General features: G+C 44.6%; 1 protein-coding gene across 3 annotated transcripts in view; it reads left to right on the plus strand.

The window, feature by feature from the left end:
- The first annotated feature begins 2,840 nt into the window (after nt 1-2,840).
- Nucleotides 2,841-15,925, plus strand: part of USP25 (ubiquitin specific peptidase 25) — a 92,890-nt gene continuing 79,805 nt past the window's right edge. For 2 of the 3 annotated variants that reach the window (XM_035545641.2, XM_035545642.2), the window contains exon 1: nt 2,879-3,127. In XM_035545641.2, coding sequence (XP_035401534.1) covers nt 3,083-3,127 — 45 coding nt within the window. In that variant the 5' untranslated portion in view covers nt 2,879-3,082. Of the gene's footprint in view, nt 3,128-15,925 lie in introns of all 3 variants that reach the window. The other variant, XM_035545640.2, reaches the window with a different exon arrangement.

A 15,925-nucleotide genomic window follows, 5' to 3' on the forward strand; every position in this document is an offset into this window, starting at 1 on the left:
CATTAAGGTACACTGCCCTGCTTGTAACCAGCAGTATAAGGAACAGGAAGGGATAAAAAAAGAACAAACACATTTAATCTCTTGAGATTCATAGGCAAATGTGATCATGCAGCCTTCATTTTTCTGTGAAGCAAAAACTTCCCTTTACGATCACTTCTCTTTCTGTGTGCTAGCGTCATCAATAAGAGTAGCAAGAAAATGCTTGCAGCTCTGGAAGTGTGACAGCTAAATGATCACTGCAGACTAGCAATAGGAGCTCAGGATTTTAAGACTGTGGGCTCCTTGTTAAGGTGGCACACCTCAGAAACAACACGTTATGGGTACCGTGCTGTCAGAGATTAGATGAAATTACATAGTTAAAAAAAAAAAAAAAAAAAGAACAAGCCTCCTGCATGGTTCTTACTGTGCAGCAACAGTGCAGGTCTGACAGCTTGTGGACCTCAAGTTGTCACGCTGAACTCTGCTGCACACACCAAATGAATCTGGGTTCCAGTCAATGGGATCTGAAGGCAGAAAAGGAATTAAGGACTGGATCCCTAGAAACCAAGAAACCTCGTTTAATTTCTACTGAAAAAATAGCTCCTTACTATATTATAGATACTAAGGAGCACTGATATCATCAAGCCAAGAGCTCTTTCTAAACTGTGGCCCTGACAAAATTGTTACCGTTTTCTGACAAAGTATAAAAGGCAATTTTGTGCTGAATGTACTTGTGATATAGAACTTGTGCTGCAGAGCATGAATCTCAATTCCACCTGCTTTCCAGCGACACTGTATATACTACAGAACCATACCTTGCATGGCTATGGCTCAGATTGTGTCAGCATTTCAAATCCCTGTCTCAGAAGTGTATTGCTCAGCTGTTTTTTTTTTTTTCTTCTTCTTCTTAAAGGAAGTGGAGCAGGAAGGAGCCCTTAAAAGTGTTAGCTTTGTTGTTGTTTTGTTTGTTTTGTCTATTTTTTAACTCAGGGTGTGTGTAGAGGAAAGGGAAGGAATTTAATGGAAATTCATACTTTGTTATCCTATCCTGATTTGAGGTAAATTGGACAAAAAGTAAAATTTCTTCTCAACACTTTCTTTTTGGACCCATTTTATCTGTTGGGGAAGCTTTTTCCATTCAGTTAAATAAAACTCAGAAAGAGATTTGAATTATTTCAATACAAATTTTATTTTTAATGCTACATTGAAGCAAATATTTTCAAAGAATATAAGCAATAAATACCTTTGACAAAAATTATCTGAACATAAGTAGTGTAGCATACACCAAAACCAAGCAGTGTAGTAGAAGCTGTAAAAGAGCATGAGAAAAAGCATGACTACTTTGGAAGAGGACAGAGAAATTGGTCTAGCACTCTGGTACAGCAGTGCAACAGAAAACTTACTTTTATTTTTTTTAAAAAGAACATGCGATAAACTCCTGCTGTTAGCAATCTCACATGTAGCTATCAGTCTAAGGAGAGAGAATTTCTGGCTATTCCCAGAAAAGTAATTTGCAACCCATTCCTGATCTCATTATATTATCTTCATAGTTTCTTGCCTTCTGCACAATAAACTATTTGGAAACGTCAATTTTAAAAATTACCTTGTACATTGCAGCATAAAAGGCAAAAACATTAAAACCGATACAATCTACGAGCACCAAACCTTAGAGAGCAAATATTGATCAAATTGCAACATTTCCTGCTCTGAAGCTACAGTGAATTAAGGCAGTGTTTGCAGGTCGTCCTGAGTTGTGCAAAAACTGGTGTTTTTCTTAAAGACCAAGACCTTGCAGTGAAGTTATTACCTGGTAATCTCACTTTACTTGGGGGGCAGAATTGAATTACTGAGTCATAAAAGGCTCTGTGTGTTGAATTGCAAGCAGACACAATTCATTTCATTGCATCAGGCTCACAGGTCTAGAGTTTGAGATGCGTAGTGTTTAGCAGAAGCGTGCTGCTGCTCCCCGGAGCTGTTCCTACAGAACAGGCTTCCCTGCTTTGGGAAACCTACCAGGCATACAGCTACCATATAACCTAGAGATGATCCAGCACATGGGGTGGGTCCTTCTGTTACCCTGGTTCAATTCAAGTGCATTTTAGCCACGCAGCAACCAAAACAAACCAGGTGCTGCATAAATTTGTGAGACCTTTTTTTGGGAGGGGCGGGGAGCAAGCTGATTTTGCAGTTATTCCACAGCCCTCCCGGTGGCTGTGGAGCAGGCCTGAGGGCCCGTCCCTGCCGCAGCAGCAGGGCCTGGCAAGCGGGGAAGCGGCAGGGGCAGCCCCAGCACCATCTGGGTCCCATCCCACGGCGTGAGGAGGGCAGCGGGTCCGGGTGGCCCCCAGCTCTCCGAGACCGGCTCTCCCTGGCTGCGACGACGCCCCCAAACTCTCTTCTTGCTCCTTTCCCGACTGCAGAGAATGGGGGGAGAACAGAAAAACACGGATCAAGCCTTTTTGAACGCCGTTCCAAAACGCTGGGTTCCGAGCCCTTCCTCACGTTATTAGCGGCGGAGAGGTTAATTACACCCCTACACCGGGCGCAGCAGCGCCGGGCTCGCCGACCTCCCGCCCCACGCGGCGGCCTGCCGGGGAAGCGCCGGCAGGGGGGCCGCCCCGGGGCCCTGTAGCCCACCGAGAGCCCCCGGGCAGCCGTCTCCCCCGGCTGCCCCCCTGTTCCCCGGGGGTTGGGCGCCGCCGCCTCCAAGATGGAGGCGGGCGGTGCGGGCAGCGCCGCCGCCCCTGCCCGCTAGGCACCGGCCGGGGAGGAGGGCGGCGGCGGCAGCGGGCGAGGGGTGCCCGGCCGCCGGGGCAGGTGCTCGGGGCGGTGCCGTGCCGAGGGCGGAGCCGGAGGCGCTCCCGGCAACGCTGGGCTGCGGCGGCGGCGGGGGCGCGGGGAGTGACAGCGGGGCCTGAGCGGATCGGCGCTGCCCCATGGCGGCCGCCCGGCTCGGCGGCCCGCCCGCCTGGCGGTGACTCGGGCTCCCCCTCCCGCCCCTCCTCCCGCTCCGCCGCCTCCTCCAGCGCCGCTCGCCCAGCCCGGGCCCGGCCCAGCCGCCTGCCGCCGAGCCCGATGCGCAGCCGGGAACCGCGCGGGGGCCATGACGGTGGAGCAGAACGTGCTGCAGCCCGGCGGCGCCGCCAAGGTGAGAGCACGGCCCGGCTCGGCACGGCTCGGCTCGGCTCGGCTCGGAGCCCGCCGCCCTGCCCTGCCCTCCCCGCCCGGGCCTGCGCCGGGCTCGGGGAACTTCTCCCCCTCTCCCCGGCTGGGGCCGGGGCCAAGGGCGAAGGGAGGAAAGGGCGTGAGGCCCGTGTCGCGGGGAGCGAGGGGGATGCCGAGGGGGGGGCGGGCATTCGGGGCCCGGCCGGCCCAGCAGGGCCCCTGCCGGGGTTCGTCTGGGGGTCGTGCCCCTGTGCACCGGGGAGCGGGGCCAAGGGGGCCTGCGCTCCTCCGGCTGCTAACGCGGGCCGGGAGCTGCTGAGAAATCAATCCCTCCTCAAAAATGGACACCTTCAGCAGCTCCCCCCTGCCCGGGGGGGACTGGCAAGGGAAGGAGAAACCAAGAATTTGACCATGCTGCCTCTGTTTATTTCCCCAAAGGTATCTGTTGCTGCCTAACGTAACTGTCCTGGCTGCAGCATAGTTGTGCCCCCTCTTCCCTATATTTATTTATTTTTAGTGGCACGTGATGTTTTTATGCGATCATGGAGGTGTATTTGCATTGGCATAGTCGGTGAGGAAGTTTAATAGCACCGGTCCTGAGAGCGGTCGGTCAGTGGAGAAGCGGCGATGAAGGTGTGACTGGGTAGGGTGGCACAACGTGCGCTCGGGAAGCCCTCTTGGTGGGAGAGGCGTGCGTGCTGTCACCGTGGGAAGCGCTGATTTTGGCAGCTTCGGTAGGACAGCAAGGGCTGAAGGACCGATTTTTGTCTCCTCATTCCTTAGTCAATCCTGATTTCGACTGATGTGCACTGACAGACGCCCGTGGCAGGCTTTTGCTGCAAGGGCCCATGCCATATCTTCTGTGTTTAAGTGCTTCGTTTGTTGCTGCTGTGTGTCCAGCGACTCTCCTGAGTAACCTGATCTTCTTTTTTTGAAGTGTTGTTGATGGTTTACTTAAATATCCCTTAATTATTGTATCAGATATTCTGTTACATAATACTTGTTGGGCGCTTGTCAAGGCTTGGATGGTCTGTCAGGAATAGGGAAGGAGAAATGCTACAGTTTTCAGTTAAACCATTGCTTGTAGGTCAGTAGTTCAGGATTACTTTAGTTCCAAGAATGAGTTTACAGAGTGGTTGGGGACTGAATCTTATAGGTCACCTGGTAATCCCTACTGGAGCAAAGAACTTAAGTCAGTTTAAGACTTCTAACGTTGAAATTTCTCCATGCGTGATGATTACTTCTCTAAGTATCCCCAGAAATTGCATAGAATTACAAACTTCGTTCGTGCTAGGGATTTGTTTCTGTTGAATCATCTGATTGTTGTATTATCTGAAACTTCTTATTACCTACTTTATCCTTAATTGCATGCTGGAGGAGGGGGAAGCAATCTTGAGAACATTTTACAAAAAATGCTGTTTGACTCCAAAGTGAGTGTCACATTGCTTGGTGAGGTTAGCAAATAGCTAACTGGCTGACAAACTTCAACATTGTTCAGCTTATTTTCATTTAAAAAAAATAATCTTGAAAGCACGGTGGACTGATGCATGGTTGGAGAGATTGCCATGCCACTAGCTCATCTTCTTCCCTCAAAAGAAGAAAATCCCATGCTCCACAAATAAAGAGAGTTTGTTCTGCAGACCTCAAAGTTTGTCATGATTGTTTTCTGTTAGCGTGAAGAAACCACACGCAAACAGAAATATATTGGATTTCCAAGAGATGTCTGAGTCACCAGCATACCTTATTCAGAGCTGTGGTTCCCAACATTGTTCATCAGATGTTGTCTTTCTGTCATACAGGAAGTATGTGTCAAGCTTCAACAGCACTGGGCGAAGCAGATTTTTATTAATAAATGCTCTAACTACAAACAGCCCCCTTCCCGCTGAAGCTATCTTTAGTTTGTAGTTAAAGAATCCGGACCAGTTCAAAAGACATTCTTTCTTTTATGCTTAGTGGTCATCGTGACTCCTCATTAAAGCTAGCCATTTATCTTCTGAAGCAAATTAGTCACGTTACTCTCGTCGCTCTCGACTCTTGTGCGGTTCTGTAGTGTTGTAGGGGGCTTGTAGGCTATCAGTAACGCTCCTACGAAGCCCAGAGTGCTTGAACGCAGTTACAGGCTGACGCCCTTGCTGTGTCCCTTCTCCAGGTCCGTGCCCTTTAGACAGAGGGTGGGGGGGAAGGTGACTTTCTAGTAACTGGGAAAAAACAGCGTGGAGAGGTCATATGTGTTTCAGCCCTAACTCGTAATTATTGTGACAGCCAGCTCGTAACAATAGACTGCAGAAACTGGGTTTTAGGGGGTGAATCTTAGCAGGCCCCTGAGCACTGTGTGTTATCGAGTGCCAGTGCTTTAGGAGGAAGACTGAGTGTTGGTTGGTGCGTGGATTCCAGGCCTGTTCTCTCTGTCCTTTCGTTTCCCACACCCACTGTTATTTCAGACCTGTGATTCAGCACTATATTGGCAGTCTAATCACAGGAGTAGTGGAATAAAGTTAGGTGTATCAGCTCTGCTCAGCTCTTTTTTTTTTTTTTTTTTTTTAAAGAAGCACAAGCCTTTGGGGATATTTACCACCAGAAATAATGCATGGCATTAAGCAAAGTCCAACACTATTCACTTTCTCTCCTTTTTGGTCTTTTTTGGGGGTATTACAGAGAAAACTCTGTCAGCTGATGTGTGCCTTTCTGCTTTGCTTGACCTGTAAATTTGACATGCTTATTGAAGGACTGTTAGTAATATGGCAATGGCAGCTTTTCTTTCCTGAAAGCATAGTCACTGGCTTCTTAATGCCACGATAGCTGTTCGTGCAGAGGGTGATACAGCCACAGTTGAGGCGGCGATGGCTCTGCAGTTCTCAGTGGCAGGAGGCGATCTCACAGCATGCCCCCCAGCATTTGATGCTCGTGGGAAGCATTTGGTAGCTGTGCTGCTTTCTCACCTTGGTAGGTGGTAACCTTCCTGGGAGATGTATAACCTTACAACCTTGGTGTTTTCATCAGCTAAGTTCAGGGTTGCTGACGGACCCACGGGACTGCAGGCTCCTGCTTTCGTCATGTGGCCAGAGCCTGTCTTGCTTGGGGCCAAGACGCAGGCATCCTCCTGTGTCTGAGAAGGGTGCCCTGGGCCGCGTAACGGGGCCGGATTACGTGTCTCCCCCTGGGCAGGCTGCCCGTGTTCGGGCTGTTTGTGTGGCAGGCAAGCTAGCCGTGAGGGGCTGGAATATGGGAGCTACACCTGCTTTGGCTGGCACTGAAAGTTTTAATGCCTCCTTCAGATGGAGAGTGGGGAGTAACTAGATTAGTTTACTGATCGAGTTTGCACCAACAGCTATGTACTTCGCAATAATTATATGGAGTGCCATCGAGTCACAGTTTCAGATATAATCGTATTGTTACATAATTAAAAAAGAAGTTCATAAAACCCATCATATATCTGTAGTTACACCTTCCATATAGACTCCTGTGCAAAGACCAGTGACACAATTTTGCAAGCTCTCCTCAGAAAGGTATGTTGAATACCTTCCAATTTTAGGAATGCTCTGGTGGGTTTTGGTGGGAGTGTGTGGGCAGTTTTAATTATTATTACTTTGGTAGCTATGCAGTTTTTTGAATCTTGGACATTTTCGTGTTACATTAGTATAATGTGCTATGGATCTGCACCTTTCTGAAACCTTTAGTAGTGGCTTAAAACGTGCTGCCTTCTAGAAAACCTTTCACAAATGTTCACTAATTTGATAGTGATAGCAGGAGTTTACAACTATACTATTATCATTATCATCTGTTTGAAATAACATCTTTAAATATCTTTTGGTCCACACTTTGAAAGGAAAATACTACTTGAGAATATTTAAGGCTTATACATTTTTCTGTTAACCTTCTGTAATAGTTTAAAATATCTTCACTACTTCCTAAAGGGTCTTTAGGATAACCCTAAGATAGTATTTACAGCTACTCTGAGCAGTAACTACAAAAGATGGCACAACCCAGCAGCTTCTATGAAAAGGTCAAAAATCAAATTACCCGAATTTCAAATTAGCAAAATATTTCACATTTTTAAAGAGTGCTTTGTAAAGATAAGTGGGAGGATAACAGAGCAATTGCTTTTCTTGCACTCTTATGGCTGGAAAGATATGTTAAGGGAGGAAGTAACGTCCCTTCAATCCTGTGAGATTTGTTGGTGTTTGTGGGCTTTTCTAACTGAAGATATAATGAAATCAGCAGGTTTGTCATGGTTGTGTTCTGATAACGAGCAAGGAAGAGAAGATTATTATAATGTTTATTTTCCATTCTGTTTTTGACTAAATCTTTTATTCCTGGCTGAAGAACATACCAAAGTTTCACCAGTTAGTTTATTCAATTGATTCGTGCAAATCTCAGCCCGTAACTTCAGTTATTTAAAGGGCTGGGCTGGGGGACAGAGTTCAGCCTCACGATCCTGGGCCTTGATAACCTGACCCAAACCAAGGCTGCCTTCTTGGGCCAGAGCTGACAGCGAGGTGTCCGAACCAAGTGGTGCTCGCGGTGCTCCAGAAGTCACCCCAGCAGTGTCAGGGACAGACAGCTACCCAGCACCCGGTGGGTGCTTTTGGGGTTCCTCTGTGTTTTCCTGCTTTCTGTAGTGAAGAACTGATTTGCAGTGCCCAGCCCATCGTCTGTCTGGCAAAAGCTAGGAGCCGCGCGTGACATTCCTGATATTCCTCTGCAGAAAAAGTAAACAAAGCTTAACAGCAATGTCTTCTCTTGCATGTTTTCATGTAGGAATACATTCCTTTAAAAGCCCAACTTCTTTGCTTTCGTTGTGACTTCTTGTACTTCACTTACGATGGAGCAGGGCTCTCAAAACTCTGAGTGATGGGGGAGTGTGTGTGAGGCTGTCTGTCTTGCCAGGACCTGGGCTGAGACAGGAAAGTCTTTCCTGCTTTCACTGAGTTGGAAAGATGTGCGAGAGCAGCTTTGCTGTTCTGGGAAACGAAAGTGTCCCGAGTGCTTTCACTTTCTTGTTCTCCTGCCCCAGCGAGCGTGGTTATGCAGGGTGGCGAAGATTGCATCAACTTAGAACAAAGTCTGTTTTTTTCATTCCTTTCCTTTTTTTCCATTTTTTTTCCCCTTTAATGGCTGTGTTAAACTTCCCTGCCAGAAACCCATGCCCGAGTTGGCAATGTGATGTTCTTCCGTCAGAAGTCAGGCACCTGTAATTCGAGGGGCTGAGCTTCTCACCAGGGGGCTGTTTTCTCCTCCCTGGGCTTAGCTGAGCAGCAATTCTGGGCAAGCAACACGCCAGGGCATTCGGACAGCAGCCCGGGAGAGGGTGTGGTGGCAACACAGCTGATGTTTTGATGAATTCCAGCTAAACTTCCTTCATCTTCCTGTTAGGAAATAAAGGCTGCTTCTGTTAGGTGAGGTTTGCACCTCATCAGTTGGGGTGCTGTTGAAGAAGTCACTATCTGCCAAGAGTGGAAAATATTTGACTGGAGCGAACAGTAGTTTAACCAAGTTCAGTGAAATTAATGCAACTTGCACGCGACTTCTGCCAGAGGTGGTAGTGAGTCCGTTCATAGGGTACATGCAAAGTTCTGGTTAATGAGTGGTCAAGAGGAACTGCCAGTAAGTACCCTGAATCACAGTATTTAGTTGTATAGAAAATAAGGGTAAAGATAAAGCTTTTCTGATATACTTTTTTTTTTTAATTGTTGGATTATTAAAAAAAATACAAGAACATAACAGTGACAAAGTAGCTTAAAGCTGAGGCTGAGGTACTGAAATAGTTTATTGCTGAGTGGGATAGCGGGGGCATGCCTTGCATAATGGGACAAACTCAGGCTTTACGCAAAGCAAAGGGAATTTTTTTTTTTTTTCCCCTCCAGTTTTCTGCATCAGGTAGGCAAAGAGCATCTCTTAATTTTTTTTGTGAACACTTGTAGCTCTTAATTTGGCAACAGCGTGTTCCAAATGGTGTATCTCTGATTTTTTAAATATATTTATTACAGCATTAATAAAAGGCAATAAATGTTGTCATAAGCTGTGTTATGCCAATGCATCTTAGCCCAAGTTGTAGGTAAAATAGAGAGCAGCCTTCATTTGTGCCATGCTGAGTGCAGCCACTGCCTAAAATGCTGCATTTTTACAGCATTAAAATTTCTGCATCCTTATTGTATTGCAGGCTTTATATTTCTTTAGGTCATCAAAGCTTGCAATAGATTGACTAAGGAGTCTACAAACCATCATCGGAAAATATTCATGCAGCTTTCTCAGTGAGCCTGTCTGTACTGCCTCTTTGCCCGAAGTAACTATCCCAGTTTTTAGAAATGCATAGGGGGAATGTAAATCTCATTCTCTGCACTGGGAGTGATTGAGGCACTCATGCTGCCTTCTACTGATAGCTGTGGGGCTGTATCCTCTGATAGAGGGGTGGTTTTAACGTAATAAACTATGTAGTTTCCTGGTGAATGTGGTGCAGAGTCTGTGGTTTTAGGCTTTAATAGGAATGCGAAGTTAAGCAACAATTTGAGTCAATAGTAAGATTCCTGAGAAATGCTGTGAAGAAACAGTTTGAACCTAAGGTAGTGAAAAAGACAGATTGACACACAATTTCATGATTAAGACACTACAATAACATCAGGTGTCTGCAGCAAGCCCAGTGATTTCTTGTCTATGTAATTGTGGATTTGCTTTCCATATATTTAGTAACATCACTGATTCCAAGCGTTGTAAAATTTTAATTTATTTAGACTCTTGCAATTTAAGAAGACTTTTTTTTTTTTTTCCAGTTAGGTATCATATTTGTTATTGTCTTCAAACTGTCCTTAGCTACATACTTTTGCTTTTCTTTGCTATAAATGGTTGAAATGTATGAGAATGTTGAAAGCCATCAGCAGGAGGGTTTTGCTGAAAGTGAATGTTATCTGTTGATGGGACTTTAACAGAAACAGCACTGTCGTGAGAGATGGCAACACTGAGTTGCCACAGTTTTAAGATAGCTCTCCTAAGTACAGGTGTTAGAGAGATGGAATCCTATCAATGTGCAATGTGAATACGTTGAAGGCTGGAGTGCAACTAGGTTAGCTCTGGAAAAAACACCTGACATCAATTTGGGTATGTAAAACATTTTTTAAAGTAGCAGAAATATCTGTATGCAAATTCTGATATTTTTTTTTCCAGAGGTGTGCTGCTTTGACTTAATGCTTTTGTTTACAGTAGGCGTCTGAATTATTTTGCCGAAAACCTTGCATCCTGCATTTAACCTGTTTCTTATCCACAAATTGGCAACAGTCAAGTTTATCAAAGTTGTTTTCAAGCAAATGCAGACTATGCTTATAACATCCTTGAGTAACATTTTCTTAGCCATCAGGTGAAAGCACATACATTTATTCATGCTTTTGTTTCTTTTAAGCCTTACAGTAAGCACATGTAGACAAAATAATATATTTAATAGCAGCTTCTCAGAGAGCTAGTAGTGTTTTAAAGGCTTGATCCATAGCTATTTAATTGATCCCTATGTCTTGCCTCAGTCTAGGCAGAATTTTTGGAAATTAACACGTCATATGGTGGCATTATATGTCTCTGTAGCTTCTTCCTACCAATTAATTTGTCATAATTTCACTTGTGTTGTACCCCATAATCCATAGGGTTCCCTTTGATTTAAACAGGATGTTGACTTGTCATTAGCGTCTGAGACTTGGAAGTTTTGGATTGTGAACTGTGTAGCTATACTTGAAGCCATTTATTACTTTTGGTGAATAATTAATGATAGGCTTGAATTTGCACATGGTTTCTGTGGTAGCTGTTCTCACAGCTGTGCGAGTTCAAGGAAAGCGAGGTATCTGTCATGAAGACCTCTGTTCTTATACTCAAACCAAAAACAACTTCGTCCAAATTTCAATAAAACTGCTTTTATGAGTTCATTTTGAGAAGTTGAATTTTACTGTGTTTGTGTTGTGGTAAGCCAGGATAAAAGGTGCTGTTTGGAAGCTGAACGTAGTACTCATGTACATCCAGGTGTATGCTGCTTGAGTGCTTTAAAGTGAACCGCTGGAAAAGGATGGGTATGCACAGGCACCTGGTGTTCCTTGCTGAAGACGAGGAGATGGTGAGAACAGACTCCTACTCTGCTTTCCTTTTGTGTTCAGTTTCATTTTATTAATGAAAGAGAAATTTCTTATGGGAACAAAGTTCTTGGCAGTGAACTTTGTATTAAAAAACAGAACAAAACAAAAAAAGTGAAAAAAACACAACAAAACACTTTCCGAAGTGCATAGGTATAAGTGGCCTTAAACAACTGAATAGCATGTATTTTGTTGTATCCTAGAAATCCTGTGTTGTGACTGAGAAAGCATTTCTTTATTTTGCTGACTTCAACTTTTGCTTTATTTTTTGTTTTGTACAGAATTATGGTAAAATATGAGTGAAGCTCTTAAGCCTGTAAATATGATTTAAAAAAAAAGTTAGCTTTTGAACTGCTTGTGGAGTTCCATTTTCCCTTCTTGGAATTATCTACTTTCTCATTTGTCAGCTTCTTTTCTTCAAATTTTGTTTTTGTTTCTCATGTAATTCCTCCAATGTTATACGGTCATGCTCTTTTCATTTAGAGACTTTCCCACTAGCGGTTTCTGTTATGTTAGAGCCTTTTCATTATTTGGTGGTAGTCATCTGCAAGCTTGTTTGATTCAGGCACCTATGTTTATTGCTTTTTTTTTTCTTGTAAACATCATACTGGAATTAAGCCTTCTCTTTACCTCTATATTCCTTTATTTGTTTGGAAGGCAAAGAAAAAAAAGTCGTCATCTTACTAGGAAGTTTTAAAAGTTCTCTCTATTCTTTCATGTGTTTTATGGGACTCAGCAAAAGGCACAGAACATCTCTTGTGACAACCATGGTTGAACCAAAATCACCTCTCACCTGAGGCTGACGGGGCTGCTGCATTGGGTACCAGTCTGTTGGCCTACTGGATAACCTCTGGGCTTATTGATGCTAAAGATGGACAGATTTCCCTGCTCGTCACCAGTTCCGGCTCCTGTTACCTTGGCATGTTGCCTTGGAGCTTTTTCTAGGTCTGATTTAAAGACTGGTAACTGTGCCACCTACTTTCTAGTGCTGGTGGGGGTGTGTATGCAATGTACAGACTATGCTGCGTTACTTGAGACCAGGGAAGGATTTTGCAGTTGCCTTCTGTCCCCAGCAAACAAGCTGAAGACTCTTTTGCTTTGTGACCTTTTGTGGAATAATTGTCAGAGGTGACTTAGAAATTAAACTTATATTCCCGTTTTAAAGAAAAGGTACAGCACTGAAGAAGCTTCCAGGGTAGAGTGTAGATGTATTCCATAGATGTTCCCTAGGCCTCCAACCTTAGATGTTGACCACACCAGGGGAACTTAGTGTGCTGACTCTAAAAGGAACTGTATGGAGCATGGAGTGGAGACAGCACAGCCAGGCTCTGTGGTAGGATGGGAACTTGAAGGTACATCAGAACTGATAAGCTACATCTTTGCTACCCTGGGACAACAGCCTGTCATGTTTTTGACAAAATGCTGTCCTTTTGGTGAACTTTGCTCATTATAGTATCATTATAGTACCAAGACACACCTCCATCCAAAAAGCTACCCACCTCCAAGGTGTAAACACATCTCAATGAGTTTACGCTTTATTTTTTTCTAGTCTATAGCTTTAAAAGCAAAGCAAGAAAATTTCACACCAGTTGTAAAAAAAGGTATGTATGACTAGAGTCACTCAAGGTCTACCTGAAAGATAGGAAATAATATAAATTAGTTTAAGGGAGAGAGGATGTTAGACAAGATACCATCGTGTAAGGGAAGATAACCTTCTAACTTCTGGGACCAGTTGATTGGCTGAGCCTCTCTTTTCCCACATCGGGACACCTTTGGGTAAAATCCAAACACTTGGTTATGCCAAGTGCCTCCCCGTGAAACTTAGGAATCTCTATAGAGTTGCTTTATATCTTTTAATGTGTTTGTAGCCAGGCAGTGCTACTCATACTCTTGGTATTTGCACGTGCTTTGCAGACAGTGAATCTATCATCGGCATTCCAAAGAACCTGTGTATCTGTTGCTTTAATGAATTGCACTACTCGTTAATCTAGCCATGGCAGTTCTCATTGGACGCGACCAAACTCTTTAAGTGTGGCCATGGTAGTTCATGGAACGCAATTAGACGCAATTAGATTAGAACGCAATTAGGTGTGTTACGTTATTTGTGTATCCGTAATCGTGACAATTTAGTACCCTGAATGCAACCGGACTTATAATGATGAATTGGGCATCACTCCCAATTAATTTAACCTTTAACAAAACACCCTTGAATGGAAAATCATTGAAAATTTTGCTATTGATATCTCTATTTTTTGATGGGGAATGTGTTGACATAATGATCTTGATAAGAAGGCAATGTACTATTTTAGTTTTCCATGTTTAAAGTTATTTTTCAAAACAGTCAACTCTTTAGAGTAGTCTTTCATGGTCCTTTAGCTCAAGTCAGCCTACAAGGTTTGACTGTGTATGTGGTGATGATGGGTGGCGGAGAGTCACTACTGGTGGTACTGCTATAACACCACTGAGACACAGGACTGGATTGCAACAAATGGCAGGTAGAAACCACAGCCGTCAGATGAGACCATATTCATCTTTCTCCCTGGGGGCTGAGGCAAGTGTGTATTTCAATATGACATAATTCAAAGTTCATTTAAAAAAAAAAAAGTTTATTTTAGATTTTCTGTTTTCTTTCTCTTTGAAATAAACTGGCCCAGAAAATGTCAACTGTCTTCTGGGGAGAACACTGCTAAACTTACTATTTCTTGGATTGTGAAGTAGTAAAATTATATGCTGATCCACGCTACAAATCTCAACACATCTTTAAATACTATAGTCTCTGTAGTGTTTTAGTGTTGCTTTAGTTCCAGTGTCATCTGCAGCTGTCCAGGTTGCTATTCCCTAACGCAGGTGGAAGCTGCTCACTGACCTTCATGGGCCGGGCGCCTGTCACCTTGCATGCCGGGGCATGGTGTCTGCTGGGGCTTCCTGGTGCCCAGCTTCAGAAAGGCTCTTCTGCAAGAGGAGGGGCTGTTGGCAGGCCACAGCCTTGCAGGACACCTCTCAGGTAGCGCCCCAGGTTTTGGTTGACTTCATGTTATCAGTAGTCTCATTCTTTTTCCCCCACAAGCTAACAAGGTGCGTCTCTTCAGGACTTTTAATAAAATGATTAGTATGAACAGGATAAGCTACGAAATCGCTCAACTGAATGCTGCAAACTGGTGCTGCTGCATCTCTTTTCTGATGGGTTTCCATTTGCTAATGCAATCGCACGAAGACGCTGCAGGGAGGGAGCTGACCAGGCCGCAGCAGGAGCGGCCATGTTGCAGGTGCACCTCACGGCAGCGCTCGCAGCCCTGTGGGGAGAGGCGGGAAGCAGCTGCTGTCAGATACCATGGACTATTTGTAATAAAGACCGGTCTTAAAACAGTGCAGTTTAACTTCTATTTAGGATTTTCATGCTGTCCTATTCTGAAAGCGGTGAGGTGGACTCTCTGGTGTTTAACAGCTGCAGTCAAAGCAATCTTTCTGGACTGGAAGACCGAAGCCATGGAGCGGAGAGCAGAACGCAGCTTCAGTATGTGCAGGAGCAGGTCTTGGTGTGTGTGTCTGCCTGCTGTGCAGTTTTGCCCTGTAGAGCTACATCAGGAGTGTTTGATCACTGCAAGTGCTCTGCTGCTGTGCTAATTTTATATTCCCCTTTTGTTGGAGTAAGTTTTCAGCAGCAGTGCTGAAATAGGACAAACATTACAAGAGGCTTTTTTCCCCCCTCAGTTTCTCTCACTCAATTAAAAATAGGATTAAAACAAAAGCAGAGAAACAATTGAATCTCATAAGGCTGTTGTTCCACAACAGTTTAATCCAGCCTAAATAGGCACAGCCTTGATCTTGTCCTCTCCCTCACGCCAGCTCTGGCTCTCACTAAGTCAGCAGGAAATTAATTAAAAACAAAGAGCAGCTTTCTGCCAGCGTAGCAAGAGCCTGGGCTGTCCTCCTGCCGCAGTTTCGGGCAAGTGTTGCTGGCCGAGAGGGAGGAGAGGATGGCACCTGGCCGCATCCGCGTGGGCTGACACTGCAGGGAACCACAACCTGGGAAGCACAGCTGCCTGTTCAGAAGCAGCTTGTGGTCTGACAGCGCCTTTAGACCTTGCTGTTTGCAGGTAGTGCAGAGCCCAGGATCCCGCTGGTTTTAGCGTGCTTGCAGCTTCCAGAGTTTGTTTGTTTATTCCTAGAGTAGCTGTTGTCATTACCAGAATGGCAGAGTGAGAAGAAAAGACTAGCCTGATGGTTTTTGACTGGGAACTCTTCCTTATTGTGCAGAGCAGAGTGTGAAATCATGACAGTTGTCTAGGAAAAAAGTAATTAAAACAAAAACAAAACAAAAACAACAACAAAAAACAAATCAACAACTACTGGAGTGGGCCAGCAGAACTGCCACGTTGGGTTGAGAGGTAGCTTTTAGCCTTTCAGTGACAAACGGATAATAAATGGGTGATGAGAGGACTGCGAAGTATCCCAAACATGAGCCAGAATAGCTTATGTTTGGCATGGGGGCTTGAACCGCGGTTGGGATGCAAAGAAAACATCTGAGCAGGAAGCTGAAAGTGTGAATCTCTGCAGCACTGTTTTAGACCTCAGAAAGACAAGGTTTCATGAATTCTTTATGCATTCAAATGGACACTTGTAATAGTTGGTACAGTAAAATATCCTGGGCGATAACTTTTTCTGTGAGGAGAAAGCCT

This window comes from Cygnus atratus, chromosome 1 (genome assembly GCF_013377495.2).
Source record: "Cygnus atratus isolate AKBS03 ecotype Queensland, Australia chromosome 1, CAtr_DNAZoo_HiC_assembly, whole genome shotgun sequence".
Classification (NCBI taxonomy): domain Eukaryota; kingdom Metazoa; phylum Chordata; class Aves; order Anseriformes; family Anatidae; genus Cygnus; species Cygnus atratus.